Source organism: Lipotes vexillifer, unplaced genomic scaffold, assembly GCF_000442215.2.
Source record: "Lipotes vexillifer unplaced genomic scaffold, Lipotes_vexillifer_v1.1 scaffold493, whole genome shotgun sequence".
Lineage (NCBI taxonomy): Eukaryota > Metazoa > Chordata > Mammalia > Artiodactyla > Lipotidae > Lipotes > Lipotes vexillifer.
This window is the reverse complement of record NW_006786277.1, coordinates 1,200,349-1,220,767: the sequence shown is the minus strand read 5'-3', so window position 1 is coordinate 1,220,767 and position 20,419 is coordinate 1,200,349. Positions and strand designations below refer to the sequence as shown.

Sequence of the window (20,419 nt, the reverse complement as noted above, 5' to 3'; positions counted from 1 at the left end):
GACTATTCTTACTTCTGCTATAAGATTAGGGTATATATCTTCTATTCTCCACAGAGATATAAAAATTACCTGTTTCACATTTTAAATGATGGTTTGAAAATTATTTAAATAGTGACTACTAAGTAAAAATATTGATTTTTTTAAGAAATCGGGAGAATGTGGTGAGGATGAAGTGTCTGTATACAAAGAAACTCTAAAAATGAAAAAATATTGCAAAATATGATTTAAAAAAACATGTGCTTTCAAATCTTGGTGAAAAATATCAGCGAAAATAGCTGCAATAATTGAATAAAGTTACTAAAGAGCAGTACATGCAGAGCAGGGGAGTGATGGGATGGAGGACTGCAGGTTTTCACTTTACACCTTATGTATAATTTGTGTTTTAAATGATGTATACATGTTACCCTGATAAGAGTGAAAATAAAATAAAACCTAGTAGAATTCTATAAAAATAAAATCACTGGTCTTAATAATATAAGAAATGGTACAAAGAAGCTTTAAATGTGAACGAAGGATACCAGGAATTAAAACATTTAGGTTAAAAATTTACATGCCAGGGCTTCCCTGTTGGTGCAGTGGTTGAGAGTCCGCCTGCTGATGCAGGGGACACGGGTTCGTGCTGCGGTCCGGGAAGATCCCAGATGCCGCGGAGCCGCTGGGCCCGTGAGCCATGGCCGCTGAGCCTGCGCGTTCGGAGCCTGGGGTCCACAGCGGGAGAGGCCACAACAGTGAGAGGCCCGCATACCGAAATAAAAAATAAAAAATTTACATGCCAAATTTATGTACTGTGTTTAAGTCAGCCTAGGGCATCTGTTTTAATTATTGGGACAAAACTTTCAAGCCAAACTACATAATTAAAGTGCAAATATGAGGCTCTTCCTTCAATCAGTGTCCCACTCTACAATTATTTGAAGATGTGCTAATTAATTTTGCTCTGGCCTCTAAAGACCAGTATTTTGCACACTCTATGTAAATTTATGTGACAATATAAAAGACACTATCAGTATCTCTAGAATTATGAAATCATTTTTGAACACTAAGGAAGGACCACATTTTAGGGTTTTTTTTCTCAATTTTTATTTAGAAAGTTCAGTGAAACAATATGGTATCACAGTTTAGAAATATTTTAATCTCACTATAATTTAACATTAAAAAAACTAGTAATTTTTGATTTTCAACAATGAAATTTATAAAAATAATTTTACATTTATAAAATGAATCATTATTTCACAATAAATTATTCTTTTTTATTACCTGAAAAAAGGTTTGTGCTATATAAAAGCAATAACTTTGTTTATCAACATTTTGAAGATGTGCTGAAAACTTCAGTTCCCCTTTGTCCAGCACTTTTGGCAGTTAAGTATACAAAAATATTATATTACACATTCCCTGACCATAGTATTTAAAACAAATTTGTTAGCAATAATTTCTAAAACATGGCTGTTTAGTAAATATATGCAGATAAGTTAGAAGGTTCACTAAAAATGAATTATATGTTTTACATTCTAAAGATTTTTTTAATGTCTTCTGAGAGAACAACACAAAAAATTAAACAGAAAACTACAAAATATATTTCCATTTATAAAAATCAAAAGCATTCTTATTCATGAAATAGAGATACTAGCGTAAATTTTTTAAAAAATGAGTTAATTTTTTTTTTCTGTCCTCACTCTCTCTCAAAGATACATTTTACAGTTTCCAGGTACCAGCTCTGCGAGGAATTTTATTGATTCTATTAAATCAATGATAGCTTCTAAGTAATCATTTTTTCCTTTTTAAGAGTTAATAAGTTAGTTACAGTTAACACAAGCTTTTTATTTGCAGGGTAAGTGGGGGGCTATGAAATCATAATCATAGAAATTTTGAAAGGTTCTGTAAAAATCATTTAATTCAGCCTCTTGCAGCTTGGAGAACCCTTTTTATATCATTAATAATTACTAAACCAGTCTTCCCCTGCTTCAGCAAATGAAGTGTGTGTTTGTGTGTGTGTGTGTGCGTGTGTGAATGAGAAAGAGAGTGGGAGGCATCACTGTTTCTTGAGGCAGCCTGTCAATTGTTTTAAATGAGCTCCAGCTTTAGATAATATCAAATTGTCAAATAGTTTTGGGCTCCAATGAACTACATTCCTCAGTCCACTGGATTTTTTGAAAATGTGCTGAGTCACTGATTTAAATTTGTCTTTGCTTTCATCATAACCTACCTGTTATATATTTTAGTTTCTTTAATCCGTTCAAAAGTTTAGGTTTTTTGGGGGTTTTTTTGATTTGTTTTTAGGAGGAAGATTCGTTAAAAGTACAAAAGTGGTCTCTTATTCATGTTGCAACAAATTTACACTCAGTTACATGTAAATATGTGTTAACAGGTAACACAATGGATAATATTCAATCATCACTCAATTGCATATATTTAAAAACCACAGTAAGAAGCTCACATTTTCATTCTATACCAAAGATTTAATCTCCTTAAACCAGACCTGGACTTGAATATGACTCTCCTACTTTTTAGGTGAATGCACTTTGGTTACATTATTGAAACCCTCTAAGCTAAAGGTTTCTTCCCTTTATAAGAGAAAGATAATAATATCTCTCTTACAGGGTTGCTCTGAGGATTAAATGAGGCAACGCGTGTGTGACAGATGGCTACTTTGTCTCCCGATAGCAGAAGTCCAGTGATGTACAGTTTTTGTTGGCACAAGGCTTTCTACCTAACACTCCCAGCCTCCCCGAGAACAAGATGTGGGCATGGGCTAAGTTCTAGTCAATGGATGTCTGCTTCTAGATTGTTTTAGGAGAGGGAAATAAATGTCTGTCTTGGTTGAGCCACTCTTTTAAGAGTTTCTTTTTTACAGTTTAACCTGTATGCAAACTGATAAAACGAACATGTTTTATTTTAACGTACATCTTCAAATATAGGCAGATTTCAAGGAATACCCCTGTCATCTATGGAATGCCTATTTATAATTTTCTAAACTTAATATAGGCATATTTAACTGTGGGCCAAAAAGATACTTCTTAGCCACGGGATACCCATAAGTGATTTTTCTTCAAAGAAATATACCCTATTCTACACTGACTGCTTTATTTTTTGAATTTGCAAGTTTAAAATTTATTTAAAAACTTGGTTCACTTAATATTAATCTGGGATTTCTGATCTACTGTTCGCAGTCAAAAAAGAATACTTAGTTCTGCATCACATCACCATAAGCAATTATTTACAGATTTAAATTAATAATAAGACAACAAATGAAAGTAGTACATAAGATTCAACTGGTTCATGCACAGTACAAGTTTATACTATATAAACATATTGAAACTCAGATATACATTGGTTGCATCTAAAGGTTTTAAACAATAGCAACAACAAACAAAATGAGCATATAAACAAGAAAACAGGATACCATCTTATAACAGCACCATGAAGAAGCCTTGGCTAAGAGTTTGCCAAAAGTGCTATCCTGAGATATTTCAAGACCAACAACTTTTCACATTTATGCAGTGCCGTTCAGAAGTAAACATATTCTCACAATTGCTTCTGTTTGGAGAGAGGCTGGTGTGAAATGACTGAAGCTTGATTTGCAGCTATTTTGTACGGTTCTTGTCCAGAGCCTTGAGGTGGGGAAGGAAGTGGGGTTTCTGGAGTTGCTAAAAAAAGAATCAGAGAATTGTATGTAATGGTGACAGTCACCTTGGCCCATCCCATTAAGTCCTTCATGACACCAATATGCATTACTTTATTTTGGATATGTTTTTAAAAGATCATATATAAAGTAGTGATTATAATACATTATCAGGTCATTGACATACTATTGGAGATGCACTCCCATCTTACTGTCCCAATTAGCATTAAACTAAATCAGACTTAAAAATCTTGACAGTCACTTTAAGGTGTCTTCTGACTTTCTTAATAGCATTTATGAACATCTGATTGTCTCATAAACCCAGCAGAAAAAAAGTTAAAATGAAAAGAATTAACAGAAAGCTATTTTTTTTCCAAATCTTACAATATAAATTTTATATTGTAAATCAAAATTGCAGTCAAAAAAGCACATAAAATAAAACATATTTGGTTTAGATTTTACTAATTCAAACATTAGATGACATAAAAAAATTAAGGTAAGATAACTTTTCAAGAGCTTTGAAGTCTATGTTGTAGTTAAAAGCATCTAAAAAATACTGGCTTTGTCACTTCAAAGTTATTCTATTACAAATACACTTGGCAGTCCCTTCCCTGTCAATGCAAAGAGCACTGAATAATTTATAAAAGTAAGTTACAGTTTGAATACGTCATTGTCGATAACAGTATTTCTTTCTATTGGCAAATTTTAACCATATTACAAAATAATCTAGAAGCCATTCTATAATTTTTAAAAGCTTGAAATATTTTAGTACTCACATTATTATTCCGTATATTTAACAGAACAAATAGAAAATGTTTAATGATCAGACTGAGGCATTGCAAACTTCATAGATTTTTTTTTTCCCAAACAGTTTTTAAAAATTCCTTACAAAATGAGAACAGTCCCTTTTTGCCTGGTTTTCTTTAATATATTAACTTTATATTATTAAGTGTGAATTAGCAGTTACTTAGAAACAATGTCTTTAGATATAATTTAATTGACAAAAGCATTACCAAATTTGCTTTAAAAATTATTCCTGGATATTTAGGATGGATCTAACACTCAAGTAGTCTGCTCTAAAAGACCAAGAAAATATGCATGAACTTAAATATGTGTGTATGCTTGTGTTTAATGTTGTGCTTTGTGTAAAATATAAACTGTTCCAAATGAGCACAAGCAAAGCAAAGTTTTTCTTTACAAATGAATTTCTTAAATATTATGTTGAGAGAGGGAAAATAAAAATAAAAAGTGTGATGATGTGATTCTAAAAAGATTAGGGTCAGCAAACGTGCTTTTAAAATACTACAAAGCTAGCATTTAAAAAGTAAAGGATTTAACCACCAGCAGAATTGTTAAACTTTCTTGTCAGTTGATACCTACAATGTTCAATGTGTTGTTAATGTGTTTTATTTTCCAAGTTTATGAATAACTGATCTCTAAGAGACACAACTTCATAGACTCTTTGGTATGGTATTGGGCTTGCCTCTGCCTGCTCTAGACTATTAATTAAATGAAAGTGGTAACATCTGCTTTGCAAGAATGGTCTCAGTATGGTTCCTCAAAAAATGAAAACCAGAACTTCCATAGTATCCAGCAATTCCACTCCTGGGTATATATCTGAAGAAAACAGAAACACTAATTTGAAAAGATACATGCACCTCAATGTTCATAGCAGCTTTATTTACAATAGCCAAGACATGGAAGCCACCTAAGTGTCCATTAACAGATGAATGGACAAGGAAGATGTGAAAAATATATATATAGATATATTTATATATATTGAATATTATATATATTATATATATATAATTTATATATATCTGAATATTACTCAGCCATAAAAAAGAATGGAATTTTGCCACTTGCAACAACTTGGATGGACCTGTAGGGTATTATGCATAGTGAAATAAGTCAAACAGAGAAAGACAAATACTGTATGTTTTCACTTATATGTGGAAACTAAACAATAAAACAAATGAATAAATATAACAAAGCAGAAACAGACTCATAGATACAGAGAACAAACAGGTGGTTACCTGTGAGAAGTTGGGGAGAGGGAAGGGGAAGACACAAGAAGGGGATTGAGAGGCACAAACTACTAGGTATAAGATACAAGGATGTGATGTACAACACAGGGAATATAACCAATAACTTTAAACAGAATATAATCTATAAAAATATTGAATCACTATGTTGTACACCTGAAACCAATATACCATCACAAATCAACTGCACTTCAAGGAAAAAACAAAATAGAATGTTCCCAAATTAATGTCTTTCAACTACATTGGGATCCACAGATTAAATGTGCTATAGTGTACATCATTTGTATTTTTTTCTAACAATTTTATTTCTGCCTCTGTCGTATACTCAAAGCACTTTGTGTTTCATACACTATTTACACATAGAGCTACCAGTGTGTGTATCTAAAGAACAGCAGTGATAGCATGCATTTCTGTGGCTTCTACTCTCCCTACCACTAGGTAGCAGTCAGATGGAATGGTGCTCACTTAATTTTGTCGCATTGCACTGAACATTTGGGTAAAACAACATTGTAGCTAGTTACTAAGGGCAATTGTAAATTCAGTAGGCAATGCCGGTACCCATAATAATTATATCACAATAACTGAAGGCATCTCAGTGAGGTAGCTGGTTTAGTGTTCAGAGGCAATAGATCAAAAGTAAATCTGGAATTAATTAGTATGAATTCAGAAGCAATTAATTCTAGATATTTTTGTCAAATAGAGATTTTTTTTAATCTCCAATGTGACATATAAAAATAAAATTTGTGTTAAATCTGCAATAATATCAGATTAACTATCTACTAGCAATCCCTAGTATTTATATAGTCATTTTAGTTCCAAAGAACTAAAGGAAGCCTAAGCAGCCCACGCTTTGCACAGTTATGATATACATGAATGTCAGTTATCACAGCTTAGTTAAATAGCACCAGTCTTTCGAAAACATGATTCAAATTTCAGTTAGCATGCTAACTCTAATTAACTGTGAGTATTGCATAAACTCACAAACTTCACTGTGTTACAAACTTCACAAACTTCACTGATAACTCTTCAGTCTACAAATAATTACCTAAAATAACAGATGTGCATTTTGATCAGTGACCAATCACATCACATCCTTCATTCTGTCCATGATCATTCAATGAACATATTTCCTTCAGTTCATACACTGAGAACAAAACTGTGTAGTTGTGTTGCCTCCTCGTCTCCCTCTCAGTGACAAATCCACATGACAATTTGTAAAAATGGACAACTGAAAGAGAACTGGCCAAAAGGGGAGAATGTGCAGTAAAGAAACAAAAAGTGGTATTGTTGGAAGTGAAATTCAAATCGAACATAAATGGAGTTATAGAAGAAAGAGCTGACGATGGAAATGTTGACACTACCATTGTTTGAGTCCCTAAAAATTCAGCCAAGAACTTAGTGAAGGAAAGCTTGTCAACAGAAATGAGGACCAGTTGCACTGAAAAGGTTGAAGACGTCCCAGAGGGAGTGAAACTGGCAAAAAACTTCACATCAAATGGATTCTCAGAGATATTTTAGGACATTAAAAATGCAAAGGATACGGCTTCCCTGGTGGCGCAGTGGTTGAGAGTCCGCCTGCCGATGCAGGGGACACGGGTTTGTGCCCCTGTCCGGGAGGATCCCACATGCCGCGGAGCGGCTGGGCCAGTGAGCCACGGCCGCTGAACCTGCACGTTCGGAGCCTGTGCTCCGCAACGGGAGAGGCCACAACAGTGAGAGGCCCGCGTACCGCAGGAAAAAAATAAATAAATAAATAAATGCAAAGGATAAAATGTTGGAAACTGACCCAAACTTCCAAAAGAGTAAAATCCATCAAAGATGCTCACTTCCTCTTGTAAGTCATTAGAAGAGAACATGGCAAGCAGTGTTCAAACTACTCTTCATATTGTTTTACAAAAAAATAAAACACATTAATTCTCAGTGTTATTAATATTTTAAATTATGGTGCACTAAGCGTTACAACTACTTTTTTTTTTAGTTTCCCTATATATTTATAACCTATAGCTAAAAGAGTTCTTGATGTTTTGACAAATGTATTTAAAGGTCACAAGCAATCATAATTTTCCTGTTGATTATTAAGATTCCTTTGCATGGTTCCACCTTGTATAGTCATTTTTATGGTCCTGTACTACCAGGCAAAGCTAGGACATCCTGTATGTTCTTTTGTGCTCCTAAACCTATGTAGAAGAAAGATTTAGTACTCACATCTCCATTTTAGGGAGAAAACTCATACCTAAGAAGAATAAGTGACTTGCTTCACAATCTCCCACAATTAAATCTTGGAGAAGAAATTATATCCAATTTTTATAATTTCTGGGCACAAATAGATTCTTTCCCCAAATTCCACCTTTTCTCAGGTAATTAAGTTTAAGAAATACTATGTTTCAAAAGTAGCCCAGGGGGCTTCCCTGGTGGTGCAGTGGTTGAGAATCCGCCTGCCGATGCAGGGGACACGGGTTCGTGCCCCGGTCCGGGAAGAACCTACATGCCGCGGAGCGGCTAGGCCTGTGAGCCATGGCCGCTGAACCTGCGTGTCCAGAGCCTGTGCTCTGCAACAGGAGAGTCCACAACAGTGAGAGGTCTGCGTACTTCTAAAAAAAAAAAAAAAAGTAGCCCAGATACTTACAGATCTGGTCTGTATGAACCAGTGTTGACATTGGACCCAAAAGTATAGTTTGTCCAGTTAATGGATCTTGAGATAAATGTGGGTGCATTGGATGATGGAGATGGTTAGCCTCACTGGAAGCACCTACAGAAGATAAAAAGATGCTTGCATTAGTGATATTTAATCAGGAACAGCAAGTTTACCTTGGAACAATTATTTGGATTGACAGCTTGAATATTGCTATTTTTGCAAAGTGCTTTTTGGAAATTCAAAAATAAATTAATAGAGCCACTGCCATGTTAAAGACAATGTCAGCTTTCACTGTACATTGGTTAGATTAATGTTGTGTCATATTATGTTGTATATTAATAATGGACCTTCTGTGAAGTTTCCTGGAATCATTAGGTTTGCTGCCTGTTGTTAAGGCAATTCCAAGAATCACTTACCTTAAGTTTACAGTATTTGGGATCACCCTACTAGCATAAACAACTTTTATTTCAGAAAGATATCATTAGAAACACATTAAGCACTAGAAAACTAAAATTAAACTAAACTAAAATAAAGTGATTTTATAAGGAAATTTAATCTAGATCAGAATACAAAATAAATGATTTCTTAAGTTATTCCTGACATCTACTGCAGCAATGAAATCTCGTTTTTCCCTTTTCATTGTGTTGTGTCAGTTAATTACTTCAGGAGCACAATGTTTATTTTTAAAGTATTTACTATATATATTTTTTGGTTTTGTTGCAGTTCCGATATCCTTGACCTTTTAGAGGAGTCAAGGCATAGAAAAATATAATATACTCCAAGAAGTACTAACAATAAGAGATATAGTTCTATTTACCATATTTGGGAGGATCTGAAAATTGAGGAAAGAGGGACAGGGTAGAGTAAAGATGGTGGAGGTGAGTACAAATGGAGGGGAGGTTTGAATGTGTTCAAGTATTTCTGTTCCCATCCAATGGGTTTTGCAGACTTTCTAAATATAAAATACTGAGTTCATTACATCATGGACAAAAAGTAAACGGGTCAAGTTGCTCTAGAGTACTGTAGTATGATGTTAATACGTAAAATAGAAATTCTTAAATATACTCACCACCCAGTAACATCTCCTGAAGTAAGTTGTCGATTTTAACCATCCCAAAAAGTTTAACGAATTGTATCTGCTCAATCATTTGCCAAGTGATGCTCTGCAGCGTGGGCAGGAGTAGAAGCAGCTCCCCAAACCTGCCCCGGGAGTCGTACTGCCTGTCATTGATGTAGTCCTCCAAACTCAGCTGCACTTGGAACCGCATGTTCTTAATCCTTACTGGATCACTTAGCCCTTTTGCATCTAATAAAGGCATAAAAAGGGCATTCTAAATACTTAACCTTACTAGAGTGTAACAGAAAATATTCCAGTATTTAAAAAGTAGTTTAATTTTCACTGCAATTATTTTTAATGGAACTTTGGAAACAAACCTGGATCAAAAAATACAATTGCCTTCAAACAAGCATATTCATTGTCATCAATCTGAATTTCTTGAAATGGTCGGACCAGCTCGTCTAGAACCCGGTTGGCCACACGGCTAATCTCAACTTCACAGCTGTTGCGGTGAATAATGTAATTGTTTCCTAGGTAAAAAAAATAAAATTAAATAATTAAATAATCACCCTCCTCACACACACAAAATTGTCAGACTTTGCTTAATTTTTTACAAACCAATATTTTAAATGGTCTTCCCTTGAAGCAACAGGAATAGTCCTTCCTCTTTCAAGAACATTGTTAGTTATGTTAGCAAAACTTTAGAACACTTACAGGATCAATGACATTGATAATATGATCACATGCATTTTAACAGCCTCGGTCACTTGTGATAATACTAAAGTACAGACTAATAGCAAGCTAATTATTGACAAGGGAGAAACAAGATATAATGATTAGCTTTCCACTATATCAGTTATCTATTAGTGTTTTACTCACTAATGAGCATATTACAAAACCTAAAGAATCTCTCTCGCTTACAGTGAACTAAAAATGGCATTCCTTTAGTGGTCTAGGTGTATATACATGTAACAACTACTGAGACACAATTTTAATAAGCCTAAGTAGACGAGGCTGATTTTTGAAAATTAGCATGTATATTCTCATGAGTTGCCTCATTAAATAGTAAGTTCTCTCTTCCTGGACTTGTTTAGGTAGAGGCGGGATGATCACTTTACAGGGCTGTATTCAAAGGAGTTCAGAAATTGGACAGAGAACTGGACCACCTAATCCCTAAAGGCATTCTACCTTAGAAAGTCTCGGGCTATAATACGATACTATTATAGCTTCTAAAACATTAGAAAATTGGAAGCTTATTTTAGCCCCTAAAATAGCTGCTAAAGTTTTATTTTCTGGTTTTATAAAAAACAGAATAGGGCTTCCCTGGTGGCGCAATGGTTGAGAGTCAACAAACCAGAATATTCTGACTTCTTTCACTGCAGGCAAAGACAATCTTCAGTATAAATAATAATGTGCAATAATAATAATGTGCAAAATTATTCAAAAAATGTAGCCCTGCTCTTCTTATGAAAAGTTAAAGTAGCTAATTATTTAGGGTAAAACAATTTAGAACTATGTAGTAAAACTGTTTTGATTTCTATGTATATTGTATTCAGATTTATAATGAGAACACTATTGTAGGGGAACTAAAAATGCAAGAGAAAGTTTAACAGAATTTAAAAGCAGTCATATCATGTGGTTTAGAATCCTGGCTCTATCCCTTACTTGCTTTGTGACCTTAGGTAAGTTTTCTTGGCCTTCATTTCTTCACCTACGAAACAGGCTGAAAATAATAGTACATATCCCTCAGGGTTATTGTGAAGATTAAATGAGAGAGTGTATATATAAACTTGTAAAGCACTTAAAGCAATGCATCGTACATAGTAAGTCCTCAGTAAGTATTAGCTATTGTGATATTATGTTCAATTTATTTATATTTGGGACAAAATATTGATCACAAAAATGGAATAAGACAATTTCATCATCATTTCACACAGCCAGAGGGAGGCAGAGCTTATAAACATTAGAGGGATCTCAAATATCCCAACAGGAAACCTAACTTTATACGTTAAGTAGGGGATCAGGGTACCTCCTTAATGAAGACACAAGCTTTTCCTTTGTGTCTTATCCCACCTGCCATCCTACTTTTGTGTGTTATAGCACTGCTCTTTAACGCTCAGAATTTTTCATACATTGTCACAAAATTTTTTTTTTAACTTGGGGTTCTGTAGCATATCATGGGCAATGAGATCATAGGAGATAAACACGTTCCTTAGAAGAGTATAAAATAATATACGCTATAATTATTAGGTAGACACTGAGGGTGTATGAAACAACACTGGGACTCCATAAGATGGTGAGACAAATCACTAACTCTTTGTCCTGATATGATTTAAACATACCTCAATGTTATGTTTATTGAGCAACATCTTTTATTTTTAAATCTTAATGCACCCTGAACATCCACTTGGAACTTCCCTGAATTAACGGCAAGGAAAAACAGGGCTTGAGTGAGGACCTGACCAACTAAGTCCAATTTGTGAAGTGACAGAACCATTTGGCAGTGTCTATGAATGCCTGGTACATACAGAATAGGCCCCATGGAAGTATGAAGCATGCATAATTTTTTCTCAAATTAAAAAGAAAAAAAAAACTTACCCAAAAGCAAAATATCTTTATACACCATGGATCTCTTTGTAGCTCCAAGCAGTAAATGTTCCCCTGCGTGAGCTCTCAACAGTGCCACCTTAATGAAAAATTCCAAGTTTAACAATTAATTATAAAATATAATGATTAAAAGATTATATAAGCCTGATTAACTTAGTATTCTTTAAGACTGGGACTGTTTTTGTTTTAACAACTACAGTATTCATAGATTCTTGCCATGATTAAGGCTTCCATTTTTCTACTTTTAGCATATCAACAGAGTTTTACTTTTCAAAATTTCTAAAACTAACAAGTCAATACAATGGCAGCAAAAAAAAAAAAAAGAAAAAGAAAAGCAGAACAGTTTAGTGTTTGGGAGTGAATGATGTTTGGGCATAGAGTCAAACAAACCAGAGTTCAAATTCCGGCTTGGCCACTTACTCCTCTTTAACCTTGGGTTAGCTGACCAGTAAGTTTGGGACTCATTTGTTTTCATCTATCAAATGGAGATAGTGATAAAAATCTGAAAGTGTAGCTATGAGGACTAAAGGAGAAAATATATGTAAAACAAGATCTCTTATACATAATCAACTGAATAAACAAAAGCAAAACAAAGATTGGTGATATAGCAAAATGAGCCTGGGGGATCTGGGTTCTGACACTTTCTAGATTGAACTTTTAACTCTGCACTAAGCTCTCAAAGAGCTCCATTGCCTGCTGAATATCACCAGTAGGAAGACTAGGAAGCATTTCAAATTTAACACATCAAAGGAATGCTTCTCCAACATCTTCATCTCCTCAGTAAATGGCACCATCATCCAAAATGCTTTTTCACACCAAAAACAAGGGTCTATTTGGATCCCTCTCTCATTGTACAGCAAATCCTAGTGTTGCTTCTCCATTGCTACGGCCCGTGGCCAAGCCTTGGTCATTCTTCACCTGGCCCACCAAAATACACTCCAAAGAGCTACTAGGTATTCCTGCTTCCTTTCTGGTTCCTCCATCCTAAGTCCTTCTTGCCAGAGCTTCTACGATGATATCTTGTAATAATAATAATCACTTAATATCACTCCTCTGCTAAAAACTCTTCACTGGTTTCTTACTGTCCTTAGAATAAAACCCAGAAACCTCAACCATGGCCTCCTGTGAGATTATGGCTCAATGCTTTTTCCCCCCTGCCCACGTCCCTGGTTTCATCTTACAACATCCTTTGCTCACTTTTCTCCAGGCACACTATGCCTGCCTGCCTCAGAGCCTTTGAACTTGCATTTCCTGTACACAGAATGCTTTCTCCTCAGATCTTGACATGCTTAGGCCCTTGCCACTCAGGTCTCAAGAAAAATCTTATTTAATCCCCAATTTAAAGGATCTGCTACCACTCCACTCCCAGTCATTCTCCAACAACTCATCCCATTTCATTTTATAGAACTCTTCCCCACCTAGAATTAGCTTACTCATTATCTGTATATTTTTATTGTCTGCCTCTCCCAAATAGAATGCAAATTTTATGAGAATAGTGATGTAATCTGTATTTTTACTGCCAGATACTCACAGTTCCTAAAACTGAACAGTAATCCTAAGAAATATTTGTTTGATGAATACACTGAGTGAATTTAACTGATATATGGTTCAGTTTTAAAAGCTGTTAAGTTTTTAAAGAGACTATAAAACTTATGCCACAGAGCTCCCGAGAGTATTAAATAAAATAATGTAATATATAATGCATTTGAAACCCGAGTGCCTTATCCATAATAGACATTCACCAATCCATGGCTATTAATGTTATACTGTTAATATTAAAGTGTCACTTAGTAAATGAAAACTATTATTGACAAGTTACAGGATTTCAATTTCCCAATTTTAAATCATTGTCTTAATACATGTCAGCAACTTTTTTAAAAAAAAAAGAGTGGTAATAAAAATATAAAACTGATAAATAATATAACCCTACTTATATGGCTTGGGGTGAGACAAGTAAGTTTTAGCAATTTAGCATTATTCACTCTGAAATAACCTTCTGAGCCAAGCTATCTTTACGATATGTCCACAACCATGACTCATACCAGGAAGGGAGTTACAGAACATTTTAAGAATGATTTCAGATTTCACAGTATTTTCTTTTTGTAACCAGGTGAAATGCTCTCCTAGAAATATAACTGCTAACTTTCTGTGATCACTTATTTTCTGGTTATATAAATATTTTGCCCTTCTTTGATTTTTAAACAATCATGTACTTTTCCCTTTGATTGTTTCCTTGTCTTTGTTTATCAGTGATAAAGAGCATTGGTCAGAGGGTATAAAAATAGACACTGGTTATATTATACATCATGCTTTATTTAACCTGGGGGAACTGGAAATTTTCAAATTATTTACATCAGAATACAGAATATTTACAGAATATTATATACTACTTAGAAGAGTTAAAAATGAATCTGAAACTAATAATCTAATCTTTATAGACTAATTAGAACATTAAACTTCTTAACTATTTTTTTTTTTTGTTAAGAAAGTGGATTGCTTTATTAGAAACAGTGAATATAAAAAGGAGATTGATTTCAGGTAAGAACTCTTTAAAAATATTTCAAGACTATACAAGTAAAAACTTTTTACAAAGATGCTCAGCATTCCTTTTCCCTTGGTTCATTTTAAAGAACTAAATATTTTATTTACTTAAAGACTTCAAAATGTTAGACGGCTGGTGAGTTAAGCTCCTTGAGATAATTCAAAATATCTCAATTTTTGAGAACTTATATATTTGATGCTAGTAATTAAAACATTATATTGATATACTTTTTTTTTTTACTGATTTGAATACACTATGTTGATAATCTGAAGTGTAAGGTCACTTGAGAAATGAGATCAGCTAATTTTTCTAACGTTCAAGTTGTATTTTAGCCACGAAGTTCTGTTACAATTCTACAGGTTCAAAGAAAAAGTCAGATTAAGTCTCATCAGTGCCCCTACTGCTGGTCATTTTTATGGGTAACTAGCAGCTTCCCCCTCCTTCTCGAATAGTCAAGGTTTATAGACCTGTTAACACTGATTAAATGGCAGTACTTTCCAGTATGTTTACATTTACAATAAATAATGTAATAATTAATATAAAATGGATAAACTTGAAGGTTGCTTACAGGTTAATTTATCAGACAAACTCCAATGTGCATAACCTTGCAGAAAGTCTGGGGAAAATTAGAGTCATAAACTGTGAAAGGTAGAGACAAGTATCTTAGCTACCTCTTTAAACATATTGGAAAGTGAACTTTTAACTATTAACTAGAATATCTTAATATACATATGACAAAATATGAAAATGTCTATATTAGGAAAAGATCATTACACCTGAATTCTATTTTCAGTAGATTTCAGAACACAATTCTACAGACTTTTTTTTTTTACCAGATTTATACTTTTTATACAGTAAATGCTAGAGTAAAACTGACAACATGAAAGGCACAATTTTATATGTTAAGTGCATAAAAGTGCCTACAAAGACACCAACACAACCTGTGTGGTTTCTGTCTAGAAGTGGCCTGGTATTTCTTAAGAATTTTATATGCACCTTTAGTAAACACTAACACACAATGGGGTACCATTTGCCTTTCAGACATTTATTCTTCCAATACTTTATCTCACAATGGCAGTTATCTACTACCTGTCTTTCTCCCTTACTTAAGCTTTTTAAACCTCAGGAGGGAAGAACATAGGCTTGATCAACCCTCATCCTATCATTAAATTTGTAAGACCCCTAAAATAGAATTTAAACAGTCTGTCTCTCAATAGACTGTTTAACTTCAAGGAGAATGAACAAGAAAAACAATCTTTCTCTCATAAGATAATTTAACCTTTGTCAAATATAGTAAATCTACTATAAATATAATTAAAAGAACTGTAAAACTTAGCAAAGTTCAAAAAACATTTTTTTTTAGAGCATTCATAATCTCTTTAAATTATACCTGATCATCCAGTGGTAACTCACAAAAGGCAGGAATATATTTAGCCCATTCCACCAAGACTAAGAGCTGCTGTTTCATGGATTCACAGACATCACCAATACTGGCAATTTTCTTAATATTTATGTCAGTGCTCACACCAGGGCTTGAGACTGAGATCTAGCATTAAGAAGAACATTATATTAATTCATCACTGAACATAACACAAGACCACTGTTTCTCTTTTTTCTACAACTGCAATAAGTAAGCCCCATTGAAGTGGGCACTATCATTGTCACAGTGTCTTGAAATATACTAAACATTTAAAATTGAGAAATCAAATACTTATCAATTCAAGTTAAATTGAGAACATTCACTGCATAGCACCATGGTCTGGGAGTACTATCTTATTTTCTGGCCAAACCTGTAAAATAAGTTACCACAACTTTCAGGGAGTTTCATAATTCAAAATGACTATACAAATAGCTATGGAGTACCCACATGAACTATGTTGTATGATTTTATTTTTAATTGAAGATGATAGTTCCATTAAGAAAGCCCATCTTTAATTTGTTGTAATTTATGAAGGAAAGTTTCCATTGGATAAAGTTTACCAACTGAGGAGAAAAGATTTAGGTGAGAAGTTGCTGCATTTAATGGAAGCCCACCCAAATAAAGTTAAGAAACCAATCTTTGACTCAGCAAGTTTAAAATCTTAATGTATAATGATAAATTTTTAAATGATATATAATTTTGAACTGTCTAAGATATAAGTAGTGTTCAAATGCCTTTCTGCTGAAAAAAATCACTTTCTAAAAGTTCTTCTAAACTTAATTTTTGAACGTGTGTGTGTGTACATGTCTTTCTGCAGTGCATGTCTATTTCCTCACAGTTCCTTTCAGGCCATTCTCGAAATACTTTATAGGACCATCAAGTAATCTTCAAGTAATGATGATGATAATGGTCATGTTAACTTCATCATTTACCCTTGTGTTATCAAAAATGAAAGTAGTTGCATTGACTCATTATAGAACCTGATTAATAGCTATTTCATTGTTTGCTTTATAATAGAAAAATACCATTAACATTTCTAATACGGGCAATGGTAAAATAAACTTTCTTCAAACGGTTTCTTTATTTGATTCTTAAGTGATTTACTTTTATTTATATAACTAATCACTTATATTTTTAACTTTAGAACTGATATCCTCATTCTAGAAATGTCAAATAATAAAGTTTCTCCTGTGTTTTCTAAATTCTGGTTCTTCCCTTAAATACCTGTTTCCAAAGCAGATGTTAAGGTGAGTTCTTGAATCTAGAAGTCATCTTCAAGGAAGGAAGCTCTAATGATAGGCCTCAACTAAACACCCCCAAAGCTGTGATAATTGATTTCCAGATTCAATCAATAAAACAGGATACTGCTCCCAGGGCATTGTGCTATGCATTAAGTATTTTAAATCAACCTTGCAAACAAACTTTTAACACTCAGACTGAAATGTATTTCATTTTTCCATTTAAAAAGTAGGAACTTGCCCAAGAAAAGTCAAAATTGAGTCAACAGTCCAACTAATATTTTCAAAGTAAAATTCTTCAATTTGCATAGGTGTAATTTATTATAGTAATAAGCATATTTGAATGAACTTAAATCATTTTAGTATTATGCCTAAATAAACATCTGATTCTGTTAAACAGGGCTGGATGCTGGTGCAGCAGTAATGCAGCAGTACCTGGCGAGACCGAACTTCTGCTTGTGCCAGTGTGTTAATGGAGGGGATGTTGCTGCCATCAAATGTGCTTCTTCTGGTGCTTATTCTATCACGTTCGTTTTGCACAGCTAGGGGAGAAAAATCACAGTATTTACTGGTCGGTTTTCTTCGATATATCTCAGAATATACAGTTTGAAGTAAAAACAACGTTACTATAAAAGGAGAAATGGGATGCCTCTAAAAGACCTTGGAGGGGGGTGCTTGAGGCAGGGAGAAAAGTATGACTGAAGGTATGTTTCATTCTGTACCATTTTTAAAGTAGAAAGAGCCAGGCTTGTCACTACAGTTCATAAAATATTGCCTTTTGGGACTTCATGATGGCACTCATGTTAGAAAGTGTTGGGTCAGCCAGTTCAGCCATGCTGTATTTTTACGAGGTTGGTTTTCCATTCTCTCAAAGTTAATAAAACCATAAGATAACTAGAGGAAGAGTACAACCTGTGAGATTGACCAGGTCAAAGATAAGAGTGTATTCACTGTCAGAAAATATGAGTCATACATTTTGAAACTCCCATGTTTCTTTTTCTTCTAAAACACTAGCAAAAATGGAAAGTAAATTTATTTTAGTTAAGGTGATTTTCAGATCGCAATCCTATGATCTCTTATGAAACAATGTCCTCAGGACAGTTTACAAACATTAGTAAGGCAAAAATTGCAGCACGTAGGGGTCTCTCTTGAGAACATTGAGATTAGAATATCAGCATTTTGGAACAATGAAGAAATATTAAGTATTTATATGAAAGTCTTCTAAGAAAGAGATCTCTTTGTTTCAGAAAGGAAAAAAAGAATAAAGTGTATCCCCAAATTTTTTATTGAAAACTAAATTTTTAAAAATAAGGAAGAGGGAGAGGGTTAGTATGAATTTGTATACTTGTAATACATAGAATAATAGAAGTCAGATGTCAAAGTTGGATTTCAAACCTTAAAAGGTAAAATTATCTTCTCTTAACAAAAAGAATGGAAACAAAGTCTGTAGCCCCTAAATTACTTACACTAATTCTCTATCCAATTCTGTGGGAAAGATAAGACATTAAACTATCAGAATTTTTTTCTGTAATTATTCTTTTATTAAAGAAATTCACCAATTTCTATGCCAAAATCTACTATCTAACCAAACTTACTATTAACTATCAACTCCACTAATTTGAGAGAGAAAATATTAAACTTCTTGCCTTTAAGAGTGAGTAATCTTTAGTTAGAGTGAATCATTAATATTTCATTTTTAAATCATATTTACTGGTAGCTTACTTCCTCTCTCTCTCTCTCTCTCTTTTTTTTTTTTTTTTTTTTTTAGCAAATGTTTTCATTGACTTTCAGCCTAAACTGACTCATTTGGAAATGTATACATGGAGGTAAAAAAATTAAAATGTAAGTTATGCTTTTATGAATTTTGTTTACATGATCGATCTTTAGAAAAATGCTAAAAGACATTGTGAACATTTGTAATTATCTTGCAGCTACCTTTTTTGACATAAAACCATATTTATATACGTTTCCATCTAACTAACCTTAATATTATGCTATTAGTGTAAATAAGAAAAATATATCTACTTTGAAAGCTAAAAGTTACTTCCTAATCAATTTAGGAAAAATTAATACATTATTCTATGAACAGTATAAGATATACTTTCACTGTTTTTGAAAATAATTTTATTTCGCAGACTGTAAAACTCTTAATGGAATTGTAGAATTGTGGTTTGCTTTTACATTGGTAGGAGTGAAGCAGAGGTTCAAGTAGAAATGAATGAAGATAATTGACAAAGCATGTAATTAATCCCATAAACTACCAAATAGGCCACTAGAAATAAGTCATGTTGAAATGAAAGTGTTTTTCCTTTAATTTTGTGAACTTTATTTTGCCTTCTTTTCTGAGACTAGCAACTGAATGAAATGAAGGGAAGTTTTGTCTCTTGAAAATACTGAGTGACAAAGAAAAAAACTATGTTTAAGATAGGTTTGATATTTTTCACATATCTGATTTAATTTTTTAATAATATATGAAAGAGTTCTGAAAAATATCTCTTTGTATGTGACAGTGATAGGGATAAGCATGTGGCAAAATGATAAACAGAAAATTGTATAGCAGCTATTCCCTGCCAAACATTTAAATGTGCTAAACACATTTGCTTTGCTAAATTAACCATAGTTAGAACGTAGGATAATATAATTAGATTATTTAATATGTTCAAAATGAAATTAGTGCACATTAAAATAGAGCATCTAGTCCATTGTCTCTGTCTTTGAATAGAATATAAGCTCCCTGACAGGGGGGATTATTTTGTTCGGTATGTTCACTACTGAAACCTCAGCACCCACAACAGTGTCTGGAGAGCAGCAGTGCTCAATAAATTTGTTAAATAAATAAATGAATGCATGAAAAGTCAATGTTCAGTTAATGTTTATGAAATGAATAAAGATATTCAACTGTTATTGAGAATGACAAATCCATTTAAAATTCATTTATAATTGCATCCTATTAATATAGTTTGCCATTTAGCTTTTGAACAAGACATTGGAATATTTTTTCAGACAATAATTTTCTTGCCAGGGATTACGCAGTAATGGATAGAACATGTCAAATTGGTCAGCAGGTAAAGACTGGCTCTACCACTCACCAGTGGGTATCAGTGTCCTTGAGTAAATTCTTAAACTCGAGGAACCACAGATTCTTCACTGAGGATAATCAGAACTCATGTAAAGTTTATTGTGATTAAATGAGAACATGTGTGTATAACACTCTTCATCAATAATGTTAATAATCATTATGTTATATATTATTACCTTC

The 20,419-nt window shown here is 33.4% G+C and overlaps 1 protein-coding gene across 1 annotated transcript in view; it reads right to left on the bottom strand.

Annotated features, from left to right (window-relative positions):
* Positions 1–3,519: 3,519 nt before the first annotated feature.
* Positions 3,520–20,419, bottom strand: part of HNF4G (hepatocyte nuclear factor 4 gamma) — a 23,849-nt gene continuing 6,949 nt past the window's right edge. Inside the window, exons 3-11 of the mRNA XM_007458444.1 lie at positions 20,416–20,419; positions 19,495–19,508; positions 17,596–17,702; positions 15,893–16,048; positions 11,952–12,039; positions 9,731–9,883; positions 9,366–9,602; positions 8,288–8,410; positions 3,520–3,641 (exon numbers count right to left, since the gene is read on the bottom strand). The exon at positions 20,416–20,419 is cut by the window's right edge and continues 92 nt beyond it. Coding sequence (XP_007458506.1) covers positions 3,520–3,641; positions 8,288–8,410; positions 9,366–9,602; positions 9,731–9,883; positions 11,952–12,039; positions 15,893–16,048; positions 17,596–17,702; positions 19,495–19,508; positions 20,416–20,419 — 1,004 coding nt within the window. The remainder of the gene's footprint in view (positions 3,642–8,287; positions 8,411–9,365; positions 9,603–9,730; positions 9,884–11,951; positions 12,040–15,892; positions 16,049–17,595; positions 17,703–19,494; positions 19,509–20,415) is intronic.